The sequence below is a fragment of the Scophthalmus maximus genome, chromosome 21 (assembly GCF_022379125.1).
Source record: "Scophthalmus maximus strain ysfricsl-2021 chromosome 21, ASM2237912v1, whole genome shotgun sequence".
Taxonomy (NCBI): Eukaryota; Metazoa; Chordata; class Actinopteri; order Pleuronectiformes; family Scophthalmidae; genus Scophthalmus; species Scophthalmus maximus.
Window position 1 is genome coordinate 1716453 of NC_061535.1, and position 24304 is coordinate 1740756.

At 44.7% G+C, this 24304-nt stretch overlaps 2 protein-coding genes across 4 annotated transcripts; one reads left to right on the plus strand and one right to left on the minus strand.

The window, feature by feature from the left end:
- Positions 1 to 11205: 11205 nt before the first annotated feature.
- On the minus strand, positions 11206 to 18950 carry zic4 (zic family member 4). Of its 3 annotated transcripts, none has more exons than XM_035619645.2 (3): positions 15781 to 16969; positions 15043 to 15672; positions 11206 to 12591 (listed from the first exon to the last, which is right to left on the minus strand). In XM_035619645.2, the coding sequence occupies exons 1-3, from the start codon at positions 16208 to 16210 to the stop codon at positions 12152 to 12154; spliced, it is 1500 nt and encodes a 499-aa protein (XP_035475538.1). In that variant the 5' UTR covers positions 16211 to 16969; the 3' UTR covers positions 11206 to 12151. The 3 variants fall into 3 exon arrangements, with proteins under 3 accessions (XP_035475538.1, XP_047185908.1, XP_047185907.1); XM_047329952.1 differs by lacking the exon at positions 15781 to 16969 and adding an exon at positions 18740 to 18950 and having other exon boundaries at positions 11207 to 12591; XM_047329951.1 differs by having other exon boundaries at positions 11207 to 12591; positions 15043 to 16969.
- Positions 18951 to 19889: 939 nt separating this feature from the next.
- On the plus strand, positions 19890 to 23559 carry zic1 (zic family member 1 (odd-paired homolog, Drosophila)). The gene is made up of 3 exons (XM_035619646.2): positions 19890 to 21160; positions 21630 to 21793; positions 22304 to 23559. Exons 1-3 carry the CDS (start codon positions 20200 to 20202, stop codon positions 22499 to 22501), a joined length of 1323 nt encoding a protein of 440 aa, XP_035475539.1. The 5' UTR covers positions 19890 to 20199; the 3' UTR covers positions 22502 to 23559.
- The last annotated feature ends 745 nt before the right edge of the window (positions 23560 to 24304 follow it).

Here is a 24304-nt window from a genome sequence, read left to right on the forward strand (position 1 = left end):
GAGCAGCAGGTTGCGACGCCGAGACGCTGCGGTGTGGACGCGAAGACAAGTTTATCTCTCTCTTACGTTCGACTCTTTGTCACACACACAGACACACATTTGACTCAACGCACCTGTCACGCCCCCATTTTCATTCGGTTTCAGCCTCATCACTTCATGGTAAAGTTTTTGGATCTATCAGAAAGTCACCAAATATCTCCCACAGACGCGCGCCCAGTTTGGAGACGTTTCTTCATAAACTGTTATAGTCAGTGTGTGTCGGGTCTTGCGTCACTGCAGAAATACAGAATTCTACAATATTCATTTTGGACTCACTTGTAACCCCACCAACACCCCACACATACACACACACACACACACACACACACACACACACACACACACACACACACATTCCGGACATGGATCATAGATATGCCCACTGGAAGAATACTGAAGAGAAACCGACTTGGACGCAGCTTAAAAAAAAAAAAAAAGCCTCAAATTCCTCCAGTCGGGGTATTAAATCAACACCCAGGCCTTTGTCAACCTCCCCTCCCTCTCCTCTCTGCCTTTCTGAGGCCTGACATGTCTGATAGACCCCGCTTTCTCCTCCGCATTGTCGCCCTGTCACCGCAACAATGTACATCTTCGGGACACCAATTTCAGAGGCCTTTGATCCGCAGACCGAGGGGAACAGAGTTATGGAGAGGAGGAGATGATAGGAGGGGAGGACTTTTAGTCCGCTCTCTCTCTCCCCCCCAGATCCTGTTGGAAAAAGCAGAACAGAAGCTGATGATCAGTACAGCCCATAAAAACTGCCCCCCTCATGAAAATAACAAGTTTTCCACATATGGAGTTCATTAAAATCTCTTAGCACCATGCAACCCAAACAGGAGACTCAGAAGTGTAATATGTTTTACAGTAAAGTCACTATTGTTGTGTTGCATGATTTCTTTTTACAGAGATCCCGATGGCAAACATCTACTGTTTCCATCTTTTTAAGGAGGGAGGCACAGCCTACAATTATTTGTGCAAAGAATGTTAGTTTTACAGAGAGAAGAGAGGTAATTGAATAGTAACTCTAATGTGCAGGTCTCTCTGCAGACTCCAAACATTCCCTGTGTGCCCCCAAGGCGGAGTCGACTTTTTTTCCAAATCTGCCTGAAACATGAATTATGATATTTCCCTATAAGTTCTAATTGTCACAGTCAAATGGTTCATCCTTGTTTTCCCACTCTCTGATCCTCATCTTGGAACAACAGTACAGAAGTGAACACTGTCAAAAAATGAGTGATATAGCTTCTCTTTGGGGGAAACACTCAGTGTATGCTGCCTACTTTGGTACTACTAACAGTTTATTGGTTTCCAAATATTTCATATTCATCATTCGAGGGCACTGCATCAACGAGAAGGAGCCAACCAGATTGTGTTTCATGCTTGGGTTGTGCATGTATTTTGCGGCACAGGTCCCCTGAGGTCATGAGTTAAAAGTTGAGATATGATATTCGACCAAGACTTTAAAGCAGCAAAGTGTGTGTGTGTTATTATAAAGCTCGGAAATGATGTGCTTCGATTTTATTCTTCCTATAGTGACAGTGACTGTATCTCTGCTTTGAGGTCAGAGGTTATTTCAGTCACCATTGTTAAAATGGTGACCTTAAAAGATATAGATTTCAGAGTATAGCTGCAACAGTTAATCGATTAGTAATCGACTACTAAATGAATCGCCAACTATTTTGATAATTGATTGAACGTCTCAAGTAGTTTTTATGAGGGGAAAAAAAGTCAAAAATATGAATATTTTCTGGTTTCTTCGCTCCTCCATGACAGAAAACTGAATATCTTTTGTGTGTGGACAACACAAAACATCGTTTGGGGAAAAATCTACAATTTTCACCATTTATGACAATTTATGGACCAAACAACTAATCGGTTAATAAAGAAAATAATCGACATCAGCAATTTGCTGCAATTTCTACACGACCACGTTTCTGTGCGGCTGCAGCTCTTCTGGGGTTCACCTTTCAATCCTCATCAGCCCAGTTTCAACTTGAACGTTGACTTGAGCCTCAAGAACACAAATAAACTCTCTCGTGTGCTCGAGCACTTTAGTTTATTCATATAATGTGAATAGACGCATGTATATGCACCAAAAAAAACACAATAAGGTAAATGGTGAAAATGACTCTCTCAGCAGTGCAAATATCTTCATATAAAGTCGTTTGATGAAGCATTATGACGAAGCATTATGCTCCCTCTCTCTCTCTCTCTCTCTCTCTCTCTCTATCTCCATCCCTCTCTGCTTCGCCTGTCACCTCACACGCCGCCGCCCGTGATGAATGCGCGCGCCCGTGCTCCCCTAAAGGCTCGCCGGCGACGCCGCCGCGTCCCTCCTGTCATAAACAGCAGCCGTTTTACTGGCTCCGTTAGTGTTTTCTCCATCGCTCCCAAGCAACTTCCCTGCAAACCGCAACACTGACACACACAGATACTGTGCAAGCTGCACGAGCAAGGGTGCCACAACGTGTCGGTTGGAAGGAGGCTCAGGCCCACTAATGTTTGTTGGTGCATGGGTGTTTCTGAGGTTTTGACAAGAAATGAGTGTTGCTGCACATTGACGAGCATGAATTGCACGTTTTTGGGCTGCAAAGGTTTCACATATGCACAGATTTGGGATATGGGGATGATTGACAAGCATGGATGCCTGGACTAAACAAGTCAAAGTTATCAATGTTTTCTTACACTGTGAGGTTGCGCTATGTTATTTTTATTCCTATAAGTCTGAATTATGTTTATTTGTTTTTAAAAGCACAAACCTTTTGCATCATAATTCATTGCATAGGACGGATGATGACGATGGTTTTACATTAAGAGATCAAACATGGCTACGTGATTACGCATTAAAAGTGAATCCCAACAAAGTGGTCTGCTTGAAAATTGGCATAATTCAGATGGATGTCAAATGTTTTCATGTACTGACAATTCTCTTATAAAGGGTTATAACATTAAGTTGTTTCCTTTGGAAATATATTTGAAATTATTTCAAGAGAAGAATACACATAAACATGTCTGCGTGCGAGTGTATTTCATTTACATCACCATCTACTGATTTGCCACCAGGTGACCTCCACCCCTGTACGAGTTAACCACTGAATGTAGGTCAGCGTTTGTTTACAGCCAACTAATGAGAGAACAATGACAGGACCCTGGAGGAGGCCCACCCCCGGGAGCTCCGCTGACCCATGTGTCCATCCAGCAGAGACGCAGGTAGACCTGTGCGCTGACACCCCCCCCCCCCCCCTTCTCCACACACACACACACACACACACACACACACCCTGCAATATGAAGCTCACGCGCCTCGGAGCTTCGCGGGGTTCCGCGGATGCGTTTTTAAAGGTGTTTTCAGCGCAGGAGCGAGGCATTAATCACCCATACGAAAACAAGAACTGGGCCATTTTGTGTTTGTTTAAGCAGTGTCACGGATCCCCCCCCCCCCCCCCCCCCCCCCCCCCCCCCTCCATTCGCGTGCCATCTTTGTGAGCAGATCGCCACCACACACAAACAAACAAAAAAGTTTCCAAACACCTACGAGTCAGCGACCCCCCTCTCTCCCCTCCGAGCATCCATGCGCTCAACAGGGGACGTGTCACGGCAGCGCATGTCCCCGCACAAAAAGACAATTGTGATTTAGACAAACATTTCGGATGGGCCGGGGGTTTTGGGCGGCGGTGGTGGTGGAAGTGTGTGTGTGGGGGGGAGTATAAAGGCAAAGGTCAAGTCCTTTGCCTTCAGTTCAAGTGTGCGCCGATTCACCTATAACACAACGGGCACAAAGAGTCGCAGCTCGCACCGTCTCTAAAGGGGACGGGTACGAGCCCGCCTCGCGAAGAGGAGGAGGAGGAAGAGGAGGAAGAGGAGGAGGAGGAGGAAGATGCTGGTCTTCTACCTGATGATAATAAGAGGAAGAGCTCGAATCCTCGAATCAGCAGCGGATTCTTCGGTGCTCCTCAAAGGCGACTCACCCCTCCTCCTCACCCCTCACCAACACGCACACACATACACACGCGCGCGCGCACACACAGACATTCTAACTTGAATCCCTGACAGGACATAACATTATTAGTATTAGCATTCTAATTATCATGCAAAGGAAGAAAAATAATACACATTTTCTACAATTTAGGCATTGGGCCGTGTGTGTTTTTTGGAATTATTATTATTATTATCATTATTCGTATTATTATTATTGTTGTAAGACCAATTATTTCTGGAACAGAGGGATTAGAAGAATAAGTAGTGTTAATTGCGCGGCAGGTATAACGAGCAGGTCTAATCCCCCCCCCCCCCCCCCCCCCACACACACACACACACCCCTCTCCGTATTGAGTTTTTGTGGTTTAATGAGTGGCAGGTAGGGCTGCTTCCTGCTTTCTCACATGCACAAATAGGCCTCGCGCCGCTTGCCGTCCTGGACCCTGGCTGTGTACAGGAAACAATTGATTCCGAGCATAAAGTTAATTATGCCGAGAAATTAGACAGCCCTTAACGCTGGCTGAGGACTCAGAGGTTGATTTCCTGACAGCTCTTAACACACTCTTACACCTATCACTCACGTGCACGGTTTACTATGCATTGTGCAATAATGTGAAGGGGTGGGTGGGGGGGGGGGGGAAACGACACTTACCTTGTCTGCTCCTGCTCTGGTTATGGATGTGTTTAGTCGATGCCGCCTTATTCCTTGAATTAAAGGCGAATACATGGATCAGATTAAAAAAAACGGGTGTCATTTCGATCCAGCGAATTTTGGAGGAATAAGTGGACAGAAAAAAATCCTCCATGGGGTCGTGGGTCCGGGTATAGTTTCCTATAGGCTACACGAATCAGTGCTATGAAGATAAGGGCCCAGAGCTCAAAGAATGTAGTAGTCGGCTTATGAAACCAACACACACACACACACACACACACACACTTTTTTCTTTTGATGAATTAACTCATGGACAAGGAGGATAAGCCTCGCGCAGCGTCTTTTGCACTGAAGTAAGAAGGAGAAGAAGAAGAAAAAAGGGGAGAGAGGGGAAAAAAATCCTGCTTTGTGTTTCTTTGGACAGAATCAAGTGCCTTTAATTCTGCAGTTTTGCAAGACTCTCCTAAAATAAGACTTCAAACCGCTTTTTATTATTATTATTATTATTATCCTTTTTCTTATTATTATTATCATGAGGAGTGGCAAATAAAGTTTCCGGAGACAGATAAAGACCTCTCCGGGAGCGACTCCCCAGCCTTATGCTTTTACGCGTCAAAACTGAAAATCGCCTGCAGCCGCTGAAAGGATTTTTTTTTTTTTGAATCTTTAATTCTATTACCGGACGTGGACTCCGCTTTGTTTCAGTATAGTCGCGTCGGGATGATTGACAAAGTAATAAACGCGTCATGCTGCTATGCATCTGATTACGCTGCGGTATTTGCATTGGACGTCGAGGGGGGAATATGACAACCTTGACACGCCGGGGATTTGCTCTGTCAAATAATCACGTCTCCGAGGATTCGCATTGTTGCAGCGACAAAAAAACAAAAAAAACCCATCCCTATTCATTCAATTTCAAAAAGTATTGTTCAAGTTCGTGTGCGTGTTTTTTTATTCGATCAATGTGGGTTTTTCAAGTGTGTGTGTGTGTGTGTGTGTGTGTGTGTGTGTTTGTTTGTGTTTGCAGCAAGAGGAAAGGTTGGGGCAAGGGAAAGGAAAATAAGAACAGCAACAATAATAATATGTACGAATGCATATACATAAATAAACAAATGCTCGCCCTGGTTGGATATTTACTCTAAACTGGCGACCCTCTTCCATAATTAATATCTCCCCCCACCCTTCCTCTTCCTCTTCCTCTCTTTTCTACGTTTTGCAGGTTCCATCCTCCAAGTGGCTCTTGACGTTGTAATCGTACAAAAAAAACATGCAGATTTTTTTTTAAGTAAGAAGAATATAAACCTTCTTGTCAAACTTATTCCGATTTAATTATTCCGTCTAGCACCAATAAATAAGTTAAAACAAGTTAAAAAAAATATTTTGAGAAAAAGAAAAAAAATGAATGATTCTTTTTTCAGTGGCGTGTAAACTCCAATAAAATCATTATTATTTTTTTTTTTAATAATAATCTCGTCTAAATTTCATATTTTTTATGCAGACATACATGGCATTATGGATGGAGGCCATTTATATCCCATGGCGTGCCCACCTCCTGCAGGTGATCCCGGTGTCGTAACGTGTCAGCGGTGGCCTGACATAAGTATAATAATAGTTAATAGAGCGTGATGGAGTGAATGGTATTAAACCTAACAAAGATGTGTCACTGCATGGCAAAAGAAGAAAAAAAAAAGTCTATGTCTTCATTAAGCCCGATCTCCGAGGACCGTCGAACATTTCATTAGTTTGTAATTTATGAATGTTTGACGAAAATACTAAAGAGTATGTAAATATGAGGGGCCGTAATGTCTTTTCCTGCGGGAGGTGGCGAAATTACCCAAAGTCTCCGATATACTGCTACACTGCTCACGTGCATTATGTTCCTCCTCAAACTGTGCCTCGGCCACTTCTTTCCCCCTCTGACGTGTGAAATAGTGCAGATAAACCAATGACTCATAATGTCGGCGAGCATTTGCATCTGCTAACGCTCTGTGTTATTTTGATGTATGATGATACACTGTTTCTTTTTATCGAGCTGCGCGAACGCACTTTTGCCATTATGGCTCTGGCTAGATCAGTAGGAGGGTGTCCCCCCCCCCCTTCTTTTTGTCCTAAAACGGTCCATTTCCTTGTTTGTGGACCACTTCCAGTGCAGAGCAGGGACATCTTTATTCATTTATTATTATTTTGTTTCTGCAGCATTGACTATAGCTGCACTTTTGTGTCTTCTTTAACTGGGCTCTTAAACTTGGGACACAAGTCCTCTGGAGCTTTAACATTTCTGATTTTTCTTTTTTTTTGAAGTATAATTTAGTGCTTTTGTTGAAAACTTACCACGGACGCTAACCACACCTGTTCGCCATGACTGCTGCTGTCAGATCACAGAGGGGTCAGCGGAAGACGATCAATTCATGTCGTGATGAATCGCCCCGTACGTCAGATCGACTTTAATCGCCAAAAGGGGTCAAAGTCCTCGAATACACGATCATTTATTCTGCATGATGCATGGCCCACTTTCAGGGACCTGGAGTTTGGAGCATGTGCGGCCAACGCGCGACACCGTAGTCCTCAGCCACTGAACTTGGCTGAGGACTTTGGAATTACTTTTCTTTTCCTTCAGATTTCAGGGGGGCTTTGTTTTTGTTTATCTCAATTTGAGATTTTTTTTTCCCAACGAAGACTGGTGCAAAGCTCTGCAGAAACTCGCAGGAGGTGAATCTGTATGTGCGCCATCAGGTTACTGTTTACATTATGGCTGCTGCAAAGAAAATGCACGATTTAAATTCCCCATACTTTTCTCCCTCTTCATGTGCAAATGCATACGCCATTTTCTGAATAGACCCCGACAATATTTAGATCTATATGTTTGCTCACACGTTGCAGCAACAAGTTTCCTCCGCACGCACATACGCGAAAGCTTTCGCGCCCACAATAAAAGAAGTCATCACACAGCCCCCGCGCTAACAAGACAAGTCTTCAGTCGAGATCAAGTGGGAGAAGGAGAATTCGGCATCAAAAGAGGCCAAATGAGCGGGGTCGCGGACTCAATTCATGCAGCTGCATTGAGACCGAGGCCAACAGGCGTATCATACGCTGAAAGAGGGCTGCTATTCAGGGCGCAGGTGTGAACTATGTGGCACATTCCGCCATATAATGTGGAGGTTGTTAGAAATCCGTGTTCGGGCCCTTATATGAAGGGGGCTACTAGGGGCGGGGGGCTGATTCGCATTGGAGGGGAGTGCGCTCGTCTATGGAAGTGAAATAACTTCGTTTCCTTAAATCTGTAGATGACGGTAATCCTGAAGGAGGGAGGGAGGGAGGGGTGCAGGGGTCGGTTTATACCATCTTAAAGGCACACTTTTTTACCCCATATATTTGTAGATACAGAGTGTATTGATTTGGCTTTAAAGGTTTTCATAAAGCTTTCCGTGGCCTATTTATTAGAATAAAAAATATTATTTAATATATTCATGACAATCTGTATGGTGGAAGTTAACTGGTGGGCGTGCGTGCAGTTTGCCTTTTGACCCCACTCCATGCTCATTCGATCAAAGTCCAATAAAATAAAAGTGAAATGCTCCTTTAAGAAGGAACAAAAAAGCCACTTTGAACCGTTATTCAATTACGTTTTTCTTACATGTTTGTTTATGTATTGATCGTAACATTGGGTTAAAACCAAATATATGAATATATATGAATGCTGAGCTCGTGCTCAGTGTCTGCAGAGGTCTGCTGGTGGCGGCTCTGCTGCACCTGTCTCTCTGTCTCTCTGTCTGTCTCCTTTATCCTCCGATGCCAATTTCGGCCACTTCATTCCTGATAATTATGACCTGGTTGGTGGCGGAGGTGCTGATGGTGTTGTCGGAGGAGCGTGGGGTGGGCGTGGAGGAAAGGGTTGGGGAGGGGGGTGGGGAGGCGGGGGAGTGAGTGAGGCTTTTACTCCTAGACTGCTAATCCCCCTATTAAAAGGGCTTTGTTCAATAATGCCGGACAATTTCCGGAAGTAGGATTACCGCCTCCATTATTTATTTATTTTTTTACAAAAGAAATGATATTTCACACTCAAATGAGCCTCAGGATGCGGCGGTGGCGGCGGTGAGAGGGCTCTCCCAACAAGGAATGAAACGGATTAATTTTCTTTTCTTCTTTTTAGTTGCACTTTGGCAGTTGAAAAAACCTCCCCCCTCCCTCCCTCATTCATTTTCTGTACTTCCCCTGTATTCTTTTTAAACTATATATTCTGTAATTCATGTGAATTCCTATTCTCTGTGAACCGCCATCGATCTTTTTCTGTTTTGGCTTGTTTGATTGAACTGGCATTCGTGCAGTGCTTCTGCTAAAGTGGAGGCGCACACTCTCTCTCTCTGTCTCTCTCTCTCTCTCACACACACACACACACACACACACATAGACACGCACACACAAACACACATTCGCGCGCGCCCCTTCTCGATTCTTGACCCCGCGGCTGATATCAGATCAGACGTTGTCACTCAGCCGACGAGTAAACCCCATGCGGGATCGGTCGGTTGCGCGCACAGACCATCTCTTTACAGTTCGCAGTGCCTGCGGTATATCCAATCAGTGTGTGTGTGTGTGTGTGCGTGTGTGCGCGCACGCGGGGAATTGAACTTTACAATCAAGCAAACAGTCGTCACATTTTATCTGCTGCTGTAAAAAGCTCGCCTGTTCTCTGCAGCACTTTATGTACTACAGTCGTTTGGATCCGACCAAACCCCCTTCCAATCCGCGCTCGTGCCAGCCCAGTTTCTGACTGAGGACAGCGTGTTTATATTTGGTCAAAGTCATAAATTGTGAGTCGTAAAGGTCACTCCAGCTGCCGCAGAGCAGACGTGCGCACTTCTGCTGCAGCTCTGGAAGCATGATTCTACTTTTTTTCTTCGTGGCCTTCAAAATTAATTCATGGCCATTTTTCTTTGCTGCCTGCCTGCGGTAAAGATCTAATTCAGAGAGACTTTGGCGGACAAAAAAATGCAGTGTGCGCCATTCCTAATTGACGCAAGAGCCTTTATGTTTTAACTCTCTCCCCCCCTACCTCTCTCTCATCTTTTTTCTTACGAAACAGCCCTTTAAGTGTTGCTTATCCTTCACTTTCATGCGCTGAATGGAAAATGTTTTTACGCGACTCAGTTAGTCCTTGTCCATTTTGACGGCTGGAACTAAAAGCTTTAGACGGCCCAATGGAGAGGAGCCCGACAAATCGGTGACAAAAGGCTTTCCGTGTCATCAACGTTGTTCAGACGACCCAGAAGAATCCCTCTGATATTAACTTCCACTTCAAAGACTCCCACTTTCAATTGAGATCCAACTATCTTGTTGTTTTTTTCCCCCCTCGCTCCCTTTCTTTCTTTCTTTTTTACCCCCCTTTTACGCACAAGAAGAGCTGGTGCCAAAAGAGGCATCATCCTCCTCTTCTATTTGGCCGCTTCAGTGTTTATTCTTCGCTTTTCAGCTGGGCCCCTTCCACAGAGCGAACTGTCATGCACTTAACCAAACTCTATAAACGCGTCGAAAGAGTTGTAGCCTTGTTGTTTCCACCCACTTCTGCCTGCAGCCTGGAGCGGCGCTAAGTCAAATCCAGTCACCTCTCCGCCGAAAGTTTCCCCAGCAGCAAAACAAGAGCTATTCCGTTTCTCTGTGATAGTTTCTTTTTTAGTAATATGTACATCTCATTTAACAATATTTTAAAAAATGTATCTGTCCATACAAAGCTAAATTAATTGATGTACACGTCTTTTATCATATCATTCTAGGCAGCCAAAGCTCTTGTGGTTCTATAGGCCATATTTCATGTATAGAGGATAAAATATGATTATGGTTAAATTCATCCTTTGAGCAGCTCGGCCCTTCTCGCGGTGCAAGTCTATTATGGTTTGGGACAACTGCGTTTCAGCGGCGCCTCCTTTGATTGTTGTAAAGTAGGCCCAGCGCAAAAGAATATATTTTTCCCTTCTTTACACCGCCCCTAGTCTCCAACATAAAGGACATAGATTACCGTTTCCTACCCCATGGGAAGCAAATATTACATTCTTCAGAGAAGGGCTTTTGAGTCGGCAGACTTGGCCCCATATCATTTGAGTTTGACTCGGCTATTGCTATAGAAATCTTAATTCACCGTGAGGATTCACCGTCGCGAAGAAGAAGAAAAAGTGGCTCTTTTGTGTGCGACGCGCTCTTTGAAGTCTGGATCAGAATATTAGCCTTTCATCAAACTCTGCCCACGTCTGCATCAAACCGCAGCTCAGCTGAGAAAAGTAGAGCACATTTCACGTTTTTAAAAAAAAAAAAAAACACGAAACATAAAATATAAAAATCTTGAATATCATAAAAATGATCTTTCACTTAGTGCTATTTCTCTGAATTTTAAAAATCTTTTTTTTCGCTGTTTTCATCTTCGCCTGAAAAGCTGACGTGGACTTTTCTTTTTTTACTGAACCATTCCTACAAGCTGTATGTGAAAAGAAGCAACAGTTTCTTTTTTTTCTTCTTCTTCTTTTTTTATGGAAATATTATATTTTTTATAGACACGTTTTAAAGTAGCATAAAAGAAATGTTGCACATATTCCCATTTTTACGATACTTCAAAATTTATGAACCCCAAATGGCTCAGCAGCGTTTTCACTTCTTTTTTTTTGTCATACAAGATTTATTTAAAATACTCACAAATGACAAGGCAATTCGGTACGCGTTTCGAGTGCCGCTCGATTTCAGATATTCAAAAATGGTGGGGGGGAAGTTGACGACAATTATACAAAAAAATCACAAAATTCCCACTTTGATAAAAACATTTAGAATTTCACGGCTGTATATCAAATACTGCAGGCTTCTGAAACAGTTGACCCTCAGCACAGATGGGTGGGGGGTGGGAGGGGAAACGTTTGTACAAATAACCAGCGAAGAACCTTCTCTGAGACAAGAGCCTCACAAAAAACTATCAACATCAACACATCGAAAACTTACAAAATTTACAAATGTACAGTTGTGTCCTAATTTGAAACATGCACTTTGGTTCGATAATACAAAAAAAGCATCCTTCGGTATCAGATTGAAAAATAAATAAAAACATACTGAAGTCAATAGTCAAATTTTTACAAAAAAAACATTTTTTTACACCGACATGCCTACAGCCTACAATAATGCACCACTTCTGAGGGGCTCACACGACTCTCTCCACAAGTGGACCTGTGGGCCGTCGGGGCGGAATAACTGAGGTTTGAAAATATATACTTTTATTGTGCCTGGAAATTAGCACGTCTTTAACGTTTGCACATTTTCCTTCTTATGTGGTTCGAATGCGTCTCTTGGCTCAGGGTGTCTGTTTGGCGGTTCGTCCCAAAAAAAGGGGGTGGCAGTGGGCCTTCAACAGGCCCACAGGCTCCGACGCAGAACCATTTACAACAGTTCAGCTCGTGACAACGTGTTCTTGTCACCTCTGGAGTGGCGCTCTGTAGACCCGGTTGGGGGCTAGAACGCGTCCCTCGGTTCTGGGTGTCTGTACGGCGGCTCGTCCGTGGGGTCCGGGGTGGAGGCCCCGCTGGGCGGTGTCTGGGCACCGCTGGCACCGGAGCTGTGGCACACGTACCACTCACTCAGATTCGCCGGCTGGGAGGCTCCCACCGGCTCCGAGAGCACCGAGGAGCCCCCTGGCTCCCGGCCCAGGTCCGAGGAGGGGGAGACCAGGGACGGCGTGGACGACTCGTAGCCCGAGCTGGGAGGGGGGGACTTGCAGTGCACCTTCATGTGTTTCCTCAGGGAGCTGGGGTGCGTGTAGGACTTATCGCAGCCCCTCACTTTGCAGTTGTAGGGCTTATCGCTGGTGTGGACGTGCGAGTGCTTCTTCCGGTCGCTGCTGTTGGCGAAGCGCCTGTCGCAGCCGTCGAACTCACACTTGAAGGGCTTTTCACCTGTGAACAGTGACGGTGACACATTGAGATGCAAATCAATAAGTGAAGCATCAGGCTACATCGTAATAGATATTCATTGATCTACTTATGACTCTATAGCAGCGTCACGCTACTTCAGACAAATCTTTATAATAATGTTTTAATACACTGACAATGTGTGTATGTACGTGTGTCTGTGTGTGTGTGTGTGTGTGTGTGTGTATGTGTGTCTGTGTAACCTGACTTCATGGGCTTAAAAGCAACCTAGCAACAAAGTATCCAAGTGTCTGGCAATAAAATAAAAAAAATGAAATATAATTGAGAATAAAAATGGTAATGTAAACGTTTTTAAGCAGGTACAATTACAGTCACTCTGGTTATTTTTTTAAGTCTGGAATTTAATTAAAAATTGTATATATATATATATATATATATATATATATATATATATATATATATATATATATATATATATATATATATATATAACATACACACACACACACACACGCACAAACATATGTATGTGTGTGTAAGTATGTGTGTGTGTATGTATGTGTGTGTGTATGTGTGTATGTATGTAAAATGTGTATATGTGTATGTACAGTAAACACTCATATGCACTTGGACTGACCTGACATGTGTGTGTGAGTGTCAGTCTGGTGTAAACAGACCCCCCCCCCCCCCCCCCCCCCACACACACAAACCCCCACACACACACACACACACACACACACACACACACCCTCCTGGGTCTATACCTGGCGTCTGCAGGCATCAACACATACGTCAAAAGAAACAAGCTATATATGTGCACAGACTTAAGCATCCCTGAACCCAACTGCAAATATGAAATATGAAAGCATCGCCACATCAGCCTGCAGGCTCCACTCAACCTGTCTGCTGCTGGAGTCCTGCAAATGGACTTTGTCTAAAATGTTGTGTCTCAATAACAAGTATTTCTACCTGATTACGACAAGGCAACGAAAAAAAAGACAATCTGAATAAATTACACGGAAATCATCCACTGCTGATGTTTTTCTCTCTCTCTCTCTCTCCTCCGATTAAAGCTTTTGAGAATATGTAATTGCCTCTGTCTAATTACACTTGCCGGTTGAATATCAATTTGACCTTCAGCTGTTGGGTTGAGAGAGCCAATCAGGGATATTAGTGTAGTACAACTAACCGTCGAGGAACAGACCCCAGGGGCAACCCCAGTCATAACCACACTTTCGGATAGGTTTTAAACATGATACCAAAAAGACCAGGCCCCTTGGGAGTCAACACAGAAATAATTTAACAGATTTGTACTTAGGCAATGTGAGCAAATTATATGAATAAAACATAGGGTGCAGAAATGGAGCAGAGCGAGAGAGAGGGGGGGTGACATGCAGCCACCGAAAAAAGGGGGGGTAATGCAGTCACTGTATTAATTTACAAGTTTGACTCGACAATTTCGAGGCCTCTATGTTTTCACCTCCCCGTCTCCCACCGCACGTCACCGGGTCACGGAGCCGAGCGGCCATATTGCACCGCGATATGTTTTTCTAAAGTTAAATCAGCTGCGCGACTCCAGATGCATTGTCTGTCCGTCAGTCACGACGCGGGCGCAGTCAGTTGTGCCATGCCTGCTGCTGGATTATTCCTGCTTGTCAACCTGTTGCTGCATGGGGCTATAGAGGCAATACAGCGCTGACCACTCCTGAGGCTTTACTTCACCCTGCTGCATATTCTGCCTCATCAGGCTTTTTGAAAAATATAGTTAATACGTGATTTCAGATACTCACGCAGCATGTGCAAAATAAAAACACCTCCTGTCTTTGTATAGCTTCACGCTTAATAATGCAATAAAATCCTACCAGATACATGCCATTGCTATTATTACCATCATCATCATTATTGACATTGTTATGGCTACTACCACAATAGAGGGAGATAGAGGGGCACTGGGTATTAAGAGCAACAAGTGGCTTGAGGAAAATAAAACACCATCATCATTAACAGTTAATGGGTGTGAAGACGCACGTCTCCAACTTTTTTTGGCTGCCCTGTCACGTTAGGGGTGTACTAAGCTGCCGACGCGGGGCCTCGGTGTCGGTGCTGCGGTTCAGACGAGCGGTCGGACCGTCGAACTGTACCAGAATCCCCGAGCTCGAGCATTTGACGAACTTGCGAGCACTGGCACAACTCGTACACAAACAAACAAACAAACAAGTGGCAAGCGGAGCTTTTGCGCACTGATGTCTCAGCAGCACCGATTGATTAATTTGCCCTGGCTCATCGGTGTATAGGCTAGATTTTAAATACATGAAACCACATTAAATAAAAATAAAAGATCATTTAAAAAACAAACTGATAAATATGCAGAAGTAAATGTACTTACTCCTGCATTCTAAACAAAGCCTTTAGCTGTTTATAACAATTTATTTTTGCAATCACAACATTTCCTCCAGGGAACATTCGCCTACTGACCTGTGTGCGTCCTTTTGTGAATCTTAAGGTTCTCGGATCTCGCAAACACTTTCCCGCAGCCGGGGAACGGGCACGGGAAGGGTTTCTCTCCGGTGTGCACTCGAATGTGGTTCACGAGTTTGTACTTGGCTTTAAACGGTTTGCCTTCCCTCGGACACTCTTCCCAGAAACAAATGTGGTTCGCGTGCTCCGGTCCTCCGACGTGCTCCACCGTCACATGCGTGACGAGTTCGTGCATGGTGCTGTAAGTTTTCGAGCAAAGTTTCTTCGGCGAGTGCTCCGGCTCCAGCCACTTGCAAATCAGCTCTTGCTTTATCGGCTGCCGCATGTAGCGGAAAAAGGCGCCGGCTCCGTGGTGGTGGTGGTGGTGGTGAGCGCTGAGATTCATGTTCAGATTCAGACTGCCGTAACCATGCAACGGCGAGGCGGAGAACGGATCAGCCCTGGAGCTTGCCACTTGACTCAAGTGATCAGACCGAACGTACATTTCTCCAGGTAGTCCTAACCTTATTTGTCCATTCAACGCCTGGCCACCCGGTGATCCGCTAGAAGGCTGGTCGTGATGGAGTCCGGAGAAGAGGGCATGGTTCCCAGCGTCGGGGAGATGGCCATAGTGTCCGGGATAGCTACCTGTTGTCGAGACAAACATTCCGTGGTGAGAGGCTGAACCAGCCGTCTGGTCAGTCAGCACGGGCATGGCTTGAGCCGTCAGATCTCTCCGGATGAGGAAGTCCCTACCTGCGGATAAAGCCTGGGCTGTGTGAGACATGGAGTAGGGGACCGATGTCGCCTGAACCGGGCCAAAAGCTCCCGTTTGACTGGAGACCACTTCACTGTGGCCTGCCATATGATGATTGTGGTGGTGGTGGTGATGGTGGTGGGGATAATGATGGGCTGGGCTGATTTTGAGGGCCGCGGAGTGCCCCATGTGTTCTGGCCCGAATGGACTCGGCCCCAGGCGGGGTTCCGCAGTAATCTCCCCAGGGTGCGAGTGAGCCATTGAGTGTGGATGGCTGCTGAACCCCGGGAAGCCTGTCACGCTCGGAGGGGTATGGTGGTGATGATGGTGATGGTGGTGAGCCCCTGCCAAGTCAACTAATCTCAGCGCCGTGTTCCGTTTGGAAAACGTAGGGTCCATCACGGGGCTTCCCAATGCATCCACGCTCATTACTTCCTAATTTTAGAATAACTTGACAGCGGGCAAAATATTAATGATGATGATAAATATATTTTAATCGCAATGAAAAATAAAGAAGAAGAAAAAAAAAACTTCATGAAGTTAGGTCTATCTGCAGACTACATGGAATCCCATTCGGTTGAGAGGCAGCAGCAGGACGCTTTGATACTGAATAGAGATTCATGGTAGGCGCTGCAGCCCGTGGAGCTAAACAATCATCCTGCGCTCTAATTGGTCAGCGCTCCGTGATTGACGTCACCAGTGACAGTTTCCAGCGTGAAGAAAAATGTCTTAGTGACAGCGAACAGCCAGCGCGCCTGCGCAGTGCCTCGGGCAACGCTTCAGAAAAATAGTTGTTATGCAAAGGTTATTGTACGATAAAACTCGTAAAAAGTTGATCCATATATACAGTCCTCTCTCCTTTGTTGCGGTGGACAAAGAGTGCGCGGCTATGAAACAGCAATTTCCCCGACTTTGATTATGCGATTACAAAACAGAGTGTCTCGCCAGAGCATGCATGTCGCCACTATTAAACTTGTAAGGATCATAAATAAAGCGGTGATATCTTTATTTCGCCGTGCAACGTGTGCAGCAACAACTTTACGCACAAAACGACGCACATCTTTACGCACGCTATATGCAGATCGGCGCGAGCGGAGAAAAAGCTCGTCAAGTCAAGCAGAGGGAAGAGTCCACGTGGGACTTTACAATAGTCCGGAGTGTATAGCATTAATATGCGCTTTGATAAATACCCACATTTACATATCCAGCCGTTTCCCCTTCAGCGCGTATTACAGTGTCGACTCACTGCTCCGCTCGGTGGGATCCGTGTGTGTGTGTGGGGGGGGAGTGTGAATAGGAGCTGCGGCCATTGTCCCGAGGAAAAAAAATGTAATGGACGGGACCTGTTGTTATGATCCGGGGTAATTTTGCTTTAGACCCAGGACGGCAGCACATGAGGGTCATAGGAGGTGGTGCCGTTGCAGTCTTAAGTCCAAAATTAAAAAAAAACTCGTGTACTGTAAGTATCGGTCGCTTCAATCTTATCCAACAAAGTATAAAACTTTATTTAGCTTTTTTTTTCATGCTTTTGTTTGAATGCTTAAATAGTTATCGATCATAACGACATGCCGTGTCATTTTTTTAAAATACATTATCCACCTCTAACTGATGTTTTTTTTTTTTTATTGACTTTTTAAACCATCCGACGACGAAGGGGACTTTTCTAAAAATCCAATGTGTAGTTGATTACATTTTTCAGTAATGTTTGGATGTTAAGGGAATATTCACTCCAGCACGGTGGACTCATGCACATGCATGACTGGTATGTCAGTATAGTTAAAAAAAAATCTGGTCTAGTCCTGGTAGTACTCTAATGATAAACAGTTATTATTTTATTATTTTTAAATGTATGTACTGCAACAAAAGTGTGATCTACAAAGTTTAATGTTTTTTTTCAATATTTCGTTTGAACGCTTAATCTTTATAGCAGCAGACACAAAATAATATCCTACTTGTAGTGAGCTTACAGAAGGTTGTATTCAGAACTAAACAGTTTACTAAAAGTTGAATAAGTGTGATTTGGCTTCTGCGGCGATCACTAGTAATTTGTAAAGGCTGAAAAATTCCAGCCTAAATTTATTGTGATAGTCGCTCGTCAGTGTTTAATCCCCCTGACACTTTTTCTTCTTCACTTCATTGATAAGAAAATCAACAGCACGTAATGTGTGTATGGCTTCGTGTTGTTGAATGTGTCGGTAATGTGAAAAACATTCCCGGATATATGTTTAATAATAGGATCTTTGTCGCTTGTTGAATATGTATCTGTGTGCAAACTGTTTTAAAAGTGTACTCCTCCAGGTCGTTTCTCCGAATTAACTCGTCAGAAAATCTCTGCTGACAGCATCACATCGAGCACGTTAGTAATTGAGTCAATATTTTGAGACGTGACGGGTCCAAAAGATGTTTATTAAATGGTCTTTACGCATGGGGCTCATGAGGCTCACAGCTGTAGCCTTCAGAGGCATCACAGCACCGGCGTAATGCAACACTTTGAAGTGCTATTTCTGGTCCAAGTTGCGCGCAACTCTCTCCTGGAGACAAGCAAAGCAGTGGGATTGTAAGATACCCAACAAAACTCTGAATGTTGCAGGAAGGTCCCATAAAAATGCTGCGTTTGTTGCTATGGCTTATAGTTGGCTTTCACTGTAAATCCCAAATAGCTCCTGGTAGCCATTTTAAATTTTACAGTATGACTGCAACACATCAGAGTCGTGGCACTAAACTGTTATAGGCCCTTTAATTAGGACACATTTTTTAAGTATCAAAATTAAATGTGTTACAGTCATTTCGAGGCACACGAGAAACTCATGTTTTGCAAAGTGCTAATTCCAACAAAGCATTTTTTTTTTCCTGGCGCACACTTTTCAATATAACCTCGATTGTTGCAAGTCTGACTTTATGACCCCCCACCCATCCAATCTTGGCTCTCCCCTCATTGAACGGATATGTCATTCTTACCGTTTTCCACCTGTTGAAAGAATCCTCCAGATTTTGAAAAGCAAGAGTAAAGAGGGCCTGGGCCATACCCTAAAAACTTGGATCTAGTTGTGGGTTTACTTGTTAAGTTGAGAACAACAGAACTTCTCCTCCTCCCTTGGTCTCCCCAGACTGACATGGGGGAATGCCTTGTTGTAAGAAACTAGCTTGGTAGCCAAGAAGATATTTTAATGGTTCGCATGGCACGTCTGTGCATGTGGCTTTGAACTCCAGCAGCCGGAGGTTCCTGCAGAGAGCGCCGCAAATCCCACTTGATAACTTCGACAACCCACAACGTTTTACACACGGGCGATACATCACTGGCCATGCAAAAAAAAATGAGTAAGTTGCAAAAAAAGCACATATAGCCAAATAGTGATGGATACATAAAAATGTTAGAGCATCACATATCGGCCTGTTTTCCAGGTATAACCTCTAGGATTGGATGCTGGTTGAGCAAAATGATGTGGAAATCTAAAGCACAGATGGATTTTTTTTTTTTTTTTTTACCGTGCAGGGTGCAGCTCAAGTGGAGGCAGAAACAAATGTGTTCCAGGGATGGCAGAGCTGCAAAACATGCGCAAACAAAAATGCGCACAAGAAAACATCGTGTGGATTCCCTCAAAAGTGAGAGCGATAAGTTGATAATAGCAGGAGAGAGTTCATGACAGTGGGCAAAACTCAGGGCTGACACGTTAAACTCGTCTCTTATAGCTTTATGTATACCTGTACCTGTACACGTACCTGTACCTGACAGAGATAGATACATAGATAAGGATGTGCATCTCATGTCACTACCTTGCAGGGACAATCTGTCGGTGCAGTATATGGCTGCAAAACGTGCTTTAATTCTCTATACGAGGCCAACTGTTGTCTCGTGTTCCTCAACTTCTGCTTTTTTTTTGCCGCTATTCAGCCTTTCGAATTCCCAGTCAGCAATCTCACAATATCTGGGATTGATGATGCAAAGAGCCCAATGGAAGTGTGGGCCCTGCACCGCGGATTGTTATTTGGTGAGTGGATGTTATTGGGGGGAAAGTCTCTCCGCCAATGGGGGCGCACCTCGGGCACCACGTGGTCGCCCCCCTCCTCTCCCATTCATCAGGGCTGGACCGTGTTGTCTTTTCAATTCATTTATCTGCAGGAATGATTGCGACTATCAGTCTAGAGCTCACCGCCTGACTGAGGAGGTGAAAGTCGCGCCACGGGGAGATAAACCGCAAAAGACAATATTGCATGCATACATGATTTCGCGTGCGCATCGGATGAGCGGTAGTATAGCGGGATTCCTCGCGTCTTAGAAAGTAAACAGCAGACCGGTGGATTTGAGAGTTTTTGCTCAGTCGAGTGAGGTCCATGAGATAGAGAGAGGGGGAGGAAGAATATCTGCGCGTGATTTTTTTACTTGCGCTCTCAGTCGTCTCGGCGAGTCTAGACTGAAGATGCTCTTGGACGCAGGACCGCAGTATCCCACCATAGGAGTCACTACTTTCGGCTCCTCACGGCATCACTCAACAGGCGAAGTCACGGAGAGAGAAGTGGCGTTGGGGATAAATCCGTTCGCCGATGGGATGGGCGCCTTCAAAATAAACCACAGCTCCCACGATATTGGGTCTGGGCAGACGGCGTTTTCCTCCCAGGCGCCCGGCTACGCAGCGGCCGCCCTGGGACACCATCACCACCCGACCCACGTTGGCTCTTACTCCACGGCGGCTTTCAACTCCACCAGGGACTTTCTCTTCAGAAATCGGGGTTTCGGGGACGCCGCCGGCGCGCAGCACAGTTTGTTCGCCTCCGGAAGTTTCGCGGGGCCACATGGACACTCGGATGCAGCGGGGCACCTGCTCTTCCCGGGGCTCCACGAGCAGGCGGCGAGCCATGCCTCCTCCAACGTGGTCAACAGCCAGATGCGGCTGGGCTTCTCGGGGGACATGTACGGACGCGCCGAGCAGTACGGCCACGTTACGAGCCCGCGGTCCGACCACTATGCCTCGACCCAGCTGCACGGCTACGGCCCCATGAACATGAATATGGCCGCGCACCACGGCGCGGGGGCCTTCTTTCGGTACATGAGGCAGCCGATCAAGCAGGAGCTCATCTGCAAGTGGATCGAGCCGGAGCAGCTGACGAATCCCAAAAAGTCGTGCAACAAAACTTTTAGCACGATGCACGAGCTCGTGACCCACCTGACCGTGGAGCATGTGGGGGGACCGGAGCAGACCAACCACATCTGCTTCTGGGAGGAGTGCGCCCGGGAAGGGAAGCCGTTCAAAGCCAAATACAAACTTGTGAACCATATCAGGGTACACACCGGAGAAAAGCCCTTCCCGTGTCCGTTCCCCGGCTGCGGCAAAGTGTTCGCGCGCTCGGAAAATCTAAAAATTCACAAAAGGACTCACACCGGTAAGATCCGTGCAGATTCGGTCCTTTTATTTTTTACTACCCCCCCCGCCCAAAAATCCATGCCGACAAAATCCCCCGAAAGCATGCACTCGATCCGGGCTATTATTCACTAAGGCAGCTGCAGCCTCTTCACTGGCATGTGATTCACTGCAGGTGTCGACAGAAAATATTTCAGAGGCTGTTTTTATAGTCTTCTCATTCTGTGCGATGTGTCGTGCACATTTTTATTGAATTGACTGAATGTATTCATTAGGTCCAATTGATTTACAGCCTATTAGAAAAAGAGTATTGCTGTCTATTTTTTTTAAAAAAGAGGCAAAATTAAGAGTAAAAAAAAAAAGCTGCCCTTTTAGTTTCTCTTCTTTGAAAATGTGTCAATACAAAGAATTGGTCATGTGAAGAAAAGAATGTGTTTTGTGGAAATTCACGCTGCAACCTTCTGTGGTCTGTTTTCTCTCCTCCATTTTAGGCGAGAAGCCTTTTAAGTGCGAATTCGAAGGCTGCGACAGGCGATTCGCGAACAGCAGCGACCGCAAGAAACACATGCACGTCCACACCTCGGACAAGCCCTACCTCTGCAAAATGTGCGACAAGTCCTACACACACCCCAGCTCCCTCCGAAAACACATGAAGGTAAAAAAAAAAATGATATGTTTTTCTTCTTCTTCTTCAGAGTTCTCTTGCAATTTAAAAAATAAAAATTTAAAAAAATCCCGTTTTCATGCTGTGATTTTTGCAACCATGTGACTGGAAATGATTCATATTGTGTAACGTTACAAGAAAAAAAGGTTGCAGCTTTTATTCCCCCCGCCTTTTCTTTTTTTTGTTCTCCTTTTCTTTTTTTTTTTTCTTGCCAGAAATAGAGAAAGCATAAGTTAATTTGCCTTGACACGCTCTTTCTGTCTTGTCCTCCAACCGACAAATCAGATTAAGATCTTAATGAGAATGATGTTTTGGGTGCTTTGTTGCAGAATCTCCCAAAACGTCCACGACAGTCAAACTGGGAGTTTAAATTTGTTTTGATGAATTGTCCTCATGTCTCATATTTTGCACAATAACAAAGCAAAACGGGGGAGGGGGAAAAAACACCATGGTTTTTAATTTTTTTTTTTTTTATTAACAACGTGTTTTTAATTATTGCAGGTCCACGAGGCCACCAATCCGGCATCGCAGCCGTCTCCGGCGGCCAGTTCAGGGTACGAGTCGTCCACACCTCCCACCATAGTGTCCCCGTCCACAGAGAACCAGAGCAGCAGCTCCATATCGCCGGCAGCCTCAGCAGTCCACCACACAGCCAGCCACAGCACGCTGTCGTCAAATTTCAATGAATGGTACGTGTAAATATTTTTGAGAGGAGAGGAAAAAAAACCCAGAAAGAAAGATTGGAGGAGGAGAAAAAGAGAGAGAGCCAGAGAGAGAGAGAGACTGCAGAATTTTAAAAAAGAAAAAAGAAAAAAGAAACTGCTTGGAAGCAAAGACTTTTGTACAGTCAGCCGGTGAAACGTGGACTGAGAAAACACAGGAGGCCCCAGACGATCAATGTGCAGGCTGTCCTAATGTCAGTGAAAGAGAATGCATGGACTAAAAAGGAGGCATGGACAGCCACCAAGTTTAACCCCCCCCCCCCCCATCCATCAGTATTTCTTTCATTCTCTACTTTCACTGAGAGACTGCTCAGAAGAGATCTCAGAAAGCATGCAAGTCTGCGGTTGTAAATGGCCTGAATTTTTTTTTGTACATAAAAAGGGATTTCACCAAGTTGGAGGGGGGGGGGGGGGGGGGAGAAAATGTAATATTTTATTTTGTAAATAGTTCTATCACAGTTTTAAGGGAAATTGTGAAAAATGTTGGTCCCTAGATATATGGAAAAACGAGATGGTTTCTAAAGAATATTGCGATGAATGGACTTCATTGAAAAAGAATGTTATAGTTGTGTACCAAATGTGAATTATCCAGTATTACTACAGTCTACACGTCGACCCTTAACCGACTCCTAGTATTAATGTGCTTTTTGTAGCCTATTCAAGTGCAACATTTTCGTCCCGAGGTCCAGTTTTTGAGTAGCACAGTGTCATTGTTGTTATTTAATGTCATGTCGATAAATCGTGTAGTGAAAGCCTGAAAAAAAATCCGTGTCAATCTGTTTATGTACGTGATAAATATAAGGAAAAAAAAATCTGTCAATTGCTTTTTGTCTGAAAGGAAGTATTATTACATGTAAGTAGCTAAATTTTTTTCCATATTTAATCCGCATGTTAAAGGGCCGGTTCACTTGTTTAGAAAATGGTCGGTATTTATGGAGAAATGCGCTCGTATGTAAAAAATTTAGTTTACAAAAAAAAACACAATGTTTGGATACATTTCGTACTATATTAAAGGATTAAAAAAATACAATGATGCAATGCGTCGGGGAGGTTATTGGTTTTGATTAGTTGTCTGAGCTCGAGTGTAGAATCTAATGGGTTCTTTCATACATATAGGCTGAAACACCATAAATGTAAGTCGTAATCTGCTGCAGACTAAAACTCATCGACATGTGCGACTGTGCATCTCGGTGCACGTTCGATTAAATAATCACTGCGTGTTTAATTGCACAAATCATTTTTGACTGTTTACTGAGTGTGAGTGTGTGTGTGTATGCATGTTTTTTGCAACTGTGTGTGTGAGAGAGAGAGGTTGTGTGTGTGTGTGTGTGTGTGTGTCAGAGGCTACAGCTCATTTAAAGCTATAGAGGCTGCACCATGCCCCTAAACGCGCTGTCACAACTTCCCTGACAGTCATAATCAGTAAATCCCCCCCCCCCCCCCCCCCCCCCAACCCCCCACCCATGCTGCATCTTCTGTTTATTCAAAATTAACACCCAACACTTTGCCCTCCAGTAATGTGCAAATTAAATCGATTCATCACGGCGTTTGTTCCTCGGCGTTAACCCGGAGTAGTTTGCGTTGCTTAATTGTTCGGGAATCTAATTTTCAAAATCTAATTTATTTTTTTCCCCCCTTTTTCCTCGTGTTTTTTTTTTTTTTTTTTTTTTTTGGTGTGTGTGTGTTGTTGTTGCGGGATGTCGTAGATGTATAGGGCAGAGCAGAGTGTGGGGCAGAGCAGTCACTGTGGCCCCCTCATTGTTCCCGGTGCTGCAGCTTG